This window comes from Sphaeramia orbicularis, chromosome 12 (genome assembly GCF_902148855.1).
Source record: "Sphaeramia orbicularis chromosome 12, fSphaOr1.1, whole genome shotgun sequence".
Lineage (NCBI taxonomy): Eukaryota > Metazoa > Chordata > Actinopteri > Kurtiformes > Apogonidae > Sphaeramia > Sphaeramia orbicularis.
In genome coordinates this window covers 11,094,597-11,099,921 of record NC_043968.1, presented here as the reverse complement: position 1 = coordinate 11,099,921, position 5,325 = coordinate 11,094,597, and the positions used below count along the sequence as shown (strand labels likewise).

The following is a 5,325-nucleotide window of genomic DNA, read 5'->3' as shown; positions in this document are numbered from 1 at the left end:
ATGGTCTCAAAATGTTTGAAAAATGTTGTTTTTAGCTCTGTTTCATTTTCTTTAGATTAATATTTATGTAATATTTACAAATGTTTGTTTTTGTCTGCCTGCTTCAGTATGTGACTTTATATACAAAGTGTAGATATAGTAAGGGAAGCTGTCATTTTTACTCCTTTTCAGTCAATATTGTTCATTTTCCCTGTAATTTACATGTTACGTGTTTATCTGTCTGCATTTATTCATTTATTCTTCAATGGAAACTGAAATAATCTACAACTAATAATCTACTACTATCACTGTCACTGTTCTTTCAGTATATTTGGCTAAAGTTATGGCTGACAAATAACCAAACGTGAACACTGAACATAGCCCCCCTGTCTTCCTCTTATTGCTGTAAATTATAGCGTGTTTTCATTTAATAGGTGTTTGAATCATAAATTTGGCTCTGATTTACTTATTATTTTACTACCGGTGAGGTCACAGTTGCAGGTTGTTTTAACGCGTCTGTTCTACATCAGCGGAGAAAAGGAGTCATGGTCGCTCCAAACTCTGCCTCATTCACAGTTCTTTATGCTACTACTGATAAATGAATACCGTCACAGTGTCAAATAAAGCACCAAATTAAATATGTAAACTGTTTTATTGCCTACAAATGGTATTTTGGGAGTCAAAAAACATCATAGAATACATTACATTTGATAATAAATTATTATTATTTCAATACTTATGGATCAAGCTCAAAAATAGTTCATTACATAGAAATAGAAATAAAATAACTCTTAACATTAAAATATTACATATCATAAAACCTTTTCCACCATTCTTCCTCTGTCTGGGGGGGTTGTTGAGATAATAATTGCAGTCCAAGCTCAGTGTTAGGATTCCTTTCTTCTCTCAAGTGCCTTAAAAGGAATTTGACAAACAGTCTCAGCGACAGAGACGGAGATTGAGCTTAGATTAGAAGACCTTTCATCATCATCCCAGAGTCCTTTTGTTCAGTTCAATACTTAAACAGATGTTAACACAACATATGGAATATATCCGCATAGGAAACAGATGAATCCAGGGAGGAAACGGCGCACATGGAACGGTGGTTTGTTGTGTGTTAAACATAAGAGGCAGTGGTCAACACACAGCGCTGGAAAATTCCAAGGTGGCTGAGACTAAATGTCAAAATGTACGTCAGGCGGTGATTCCATCGAGTCATTTCAACAAAACATGATGTAAAAAACAAAAAACAAAAAAAAACACAACCTTCATTTGCACTATAAATATACAGTACATGAGTGTAACTTCAAACAAAATGAATAAGGAGGCATTCTCACATTTGAACTTATTAATAAAAAATACTGACAAATGATCAGAAACTACAGCTGTGGTGCGTTTCACCCAGCATGCATTGCACTCTCACTGACATTCTATGTCTTTAACAGTCCACCCTCAGAAGGTTTCTTGCATTTTCTGCCACAGGTTACAGGGTCACGGATCGTTAACTACCGCCCACTGACCCAGAACGCCACCAGTTCAGTCCCTCAGGCCTGTCAGGATTTTAGGCATAAGAGGCGAACGCTGCCAGGATCTGCAGCGCCATGGAAACGCAAGGTATCTGTGCAATAATATAAGACAAGGAGCGAGTCGGTGCCCGCAATGCAAACAAGTAGGCAACACTGTGCAGCACACGAGCCAGGAAGAAGACCAAGAAATGGAGGCGGGCTGTGCCGAGGGAGGGTCCAATCAGGGAATAGACAGCACCCAAAAACAGAAAAGGGAGGATGTTTTCGATGTCGTTAATATGAGCCCTGCAGGAGAAAAAACAAAAGTGAGTGATTCAAAGTGTAAGACAGTCGAACTGTGATGCAGTGATGATTCAATCCGAATCTGTCATTTCACTTTGTGACTCAAAGTGAATGTGTGTGACAATGAACTTATGAAACGTCTGGATGTCTGATCTGACATGTACCGTGCCCAGTTTGTTCTGCAATTTCTCAGTAAAATAAAATACATAAATATACAAAGGTGCTATGACTAGTTATTCACTGTTATCTATTTTGATGTGATAGATACCCGATGAAGATATAGAAATATATTTGGTTATGAACCTGACACTAAAAGTAAGGAAGGGGCACGACTACATAAGCCTTTGCTTCTTTCTGTCCCTTCTCAAACTGTGTTTATGAGTTGATTCATATGTACATTTATGTTAAATTTATTGTACTTTGTTACTTTTTCTGTGATTAATGACCATTGGTGGGGGCATATGTAATTGACTTCTTGCTTTTACTGTTTTTTAGTTTTTTTTGTGTTTTTTTTTTACTCCAAAGTTTGAGTCAAATAAACTAAATAAATAAATAAAAAATAAAATCAGTTTAATCAAGTAATTATTCTCACATGACAGCAGTAAAATCATGAGGTCCTAGTACACAGGAAAAATTACTGAGCATTTTTTCCAGAGTCAAAAGTATTTTCCTCAGAAAGAATAAATTTTGCTCTATATTGAGTAAATTTGGCTCTAAATTGAGTTTGGAGAGCTCTACCCAAAGAGTAAGTTTTGTTCTTTTTCAAGAGGGACCAAATGTTATTTGAGTAGAGTAAAAATTTTGTTCAATTTGAGTAAATTTTACTCAGGCAAATTTCCTGTGTTTTATCCAATTTGATCTCCACCCACTGTTAAACTTCTTAATTATATTACACAAGGAAACCTGCAAGAATGTATATTTTTGCACAAACATCTCATTAAGTACAGACACACAGGGAATGCTTGAACTGTTGGACTTTTAACATAATCATTTTAATATACAGTACACCACTGCACAATTGTCATCCATCTAAGTTCATGCACAGTTCAGGAAAGGAACATGGAAAAAAACAAAACAAATTAAAAAAAAGACTTTTTTTCTCAAAACATCTGCTTTCTTCACTGTTACGGGTCATTTTGTGTCTAGTTAAAGCCAAGTGCATCTTCAGAGATGCATCAAACCACAAGTGATCATGCACCAAAGAGCTGTATCTAAACAAATTCTAATGGAGGGAAGAGGACTTGTCCAAAACAGTTTCTATGGTGTAAACACGTACACGTTCCAAACACAATGAGATTTGGAGTGATCATTTGCTTTGGCTTTAATATTTCTTTTGTGTCCCCAAAATGCATGGGTATAAACCACAAAAACTGCAGATATCTTCTAGTAAACATGACAACAGTCTATTAGAATAGGGTTTAGTTGTTTTTCCCTAAATAATAAAAGTTAAACGTATCTTTAAATATGTTTTAGAGCAAGGGTCTCAAACAAATGTGGCCCGCCAAAGGTTTCAGTCCGGCCCATAGGATGAATTTGCAAAATGCAAAAATTCCACAGTCAAAGCTGTGGAACTCATTTTAGTTCAGGTTCCACATACAGACCAATATGATGTAAAGGAAAATAATAACAGCAGAATAACCTACAAAAAATAATGACTCCATATTTTCTACTCAGTTTGATGTGAAAAATAATATTATATTATGTCTATAAATAATGACAACTTCAAATTTTTGTCTTTATTTTAGTGCAAAAAAATTAATTAAATTATGAAAATATTTACATTTACAAACTATCCTGAAACAATAAAATATGAATAACTGGAACAAATATGAACAACCTGAAATATCTAAAGAAAATGAAGCACAATTGTAACAATTTTCTGCCTGTTCCTCTGTGTTTAGTGTCTTTGGAGATCTGATCCATAATGCACATATAGAAATGATAAGTTGAGGCAGAATAATGTTAAAATTGCACTTATTTTTATTAAGAAATTTCTTTTTCTTTTTTTTTCAGGTTATTCACGTCGTTTTTTGGACAGTTTGTAAAAGTAAGTATTTTCATAATTTAACCCTTTCATGCACAGTGGTCACTCCAGTGGACAGTTATTCTCCAGCTGTTCTCTTGTATATTCATGGGATTTGTTGTTTTAGTTCCATATCAGAAAACACAGTGGACACTTATACATCATCCCATACACTGCAATTCATACCGTTACTGTAACTTTGCTGTGCTTGATAAACCTGATCTGCAGTAACATGTTTGAGTGGAAATCAATTGCTTATTATTATTAAACTTTTGGGGTTTTTTTGCATATTATCTCCATGAAGTGAGCAATGACTAGTATTAGAGTATGTTAAAATGTGAGAAATCATCAGATCAGTAGCATATATATATATATATATATATATATATATATATGTATATGTGTGTGTGTGTGTGTGTGTGTGTGTGTGTGTGTGTGTGTGTGTGTGTGTGTGTGTGTGTGTGTGTGTATGTATTTCATAGTTTTCACATGATGTATCAGTAAATACATGTTGTTGTGTTTTTGCTTCAGAAATTAAATGCATGGTGTCAAACTGAGTGGACATTTTTGGAACTCCATGAAAAATAGATTCATAACAACATTTTCAATCACGTTGTTTTTTTTTTTTTTCATGCCTAAAGAGGAATAAAAACACTCAAGAAAAGAAATTTTGATTAAGGTTCTCATAATTCATGCATGAAAGGGTTAATAACAAAGACAAAAAATTGGAGTTGTCATTATTTACAGGTTATTATACTGTTATTTTACTGGTCCGACCCACTTGAGATCAAATCGGGCTGAATGTGGACCCTGAAAGAAAATGAGTTTGAGACCCCTGTTTTAGAGTGAGTACATTTCACAGTTATCGAACACATTTTGCGCACTCTTACCTTCGGCATCTCTCTACGTACGGATCCTCTCTGTGAAACTGTAAACCTCCGTGTCTCAGCGCGTCTTCAGGGTTTGCAAAAGCCTTTAAGAAAATAGAACAAGTCCAATGAGTGAAAGTTCACACATGCACAAAAAAAAAAAAAAAAAATCACTTTCTCTCTTTACGCATGCACTCACCTTGTTGCGCAGCCTGGCTTGTCCCGTTATGATGGCTATAATGTACATTTTTAGGACCAGAAGGACACCATAGAAGACAAAACAGGAGAAAACATCACTGCTGAACAGGGCTGCCATGGTGGACTGAGATAATCCAGATCTGAGAACTGAGTAGAAGTCCAAGAGGTGCGTGCGCAAAAATACTCTCCTAAAAGTGAGAGTGAGCCTGGGGGAAGGCTTTTTGTACCCTCTGTGACCAACCTCCTCCCACTCACACAACAGCCTGAGCGGAAATGACGGCGTGTGTTTCATTCATGACAGGGAGGGGAAACACCTAGACCTAAAGGTATGCTGTTAACCCCCAAAGACCCAGACCTATTCACCCAAATGTGACAAAAAACATGTAGAACTCATAATAAGCCAAATTTGATCTGAAGTGGGCCAGACCAGTGAAATAATAACATAAGA

At 35.6% G+C, this 5,325-nt stretch overlaps 1 protein-coding gene across 1 annotated transcript; it reads right to left on the bottom strand.

The window, feature by feature from the left end:
• Positions 1 to 612: 612 nt before the first annotated feature.
• ptges (prostaglandin E synthase) lies at positions 613 to 5,093 on the bottom strand. The gene is made up of 3 exons (XM_030150023.1): positions 4,879 to 5,093; positions 4,701 to 4,783; positions 613 to 1,790 (listed from the first exon to the last, which is right to left on the bottom strand). Exons 1-3 carry the CDS (start codon positions 4,993 to 4,995, stop codon positions 1,541 to 1,543), a joined length of 450 nt encoding a protein of 149 aa, XP_030005883.1. The 5' UTR covers positions 4,996 to 5,093; the 3' UTR covers positions 613 to 1,540.
• Between the last annotated feature and the right edge of the window lie 232 nt (positions 5,094 to 5,325).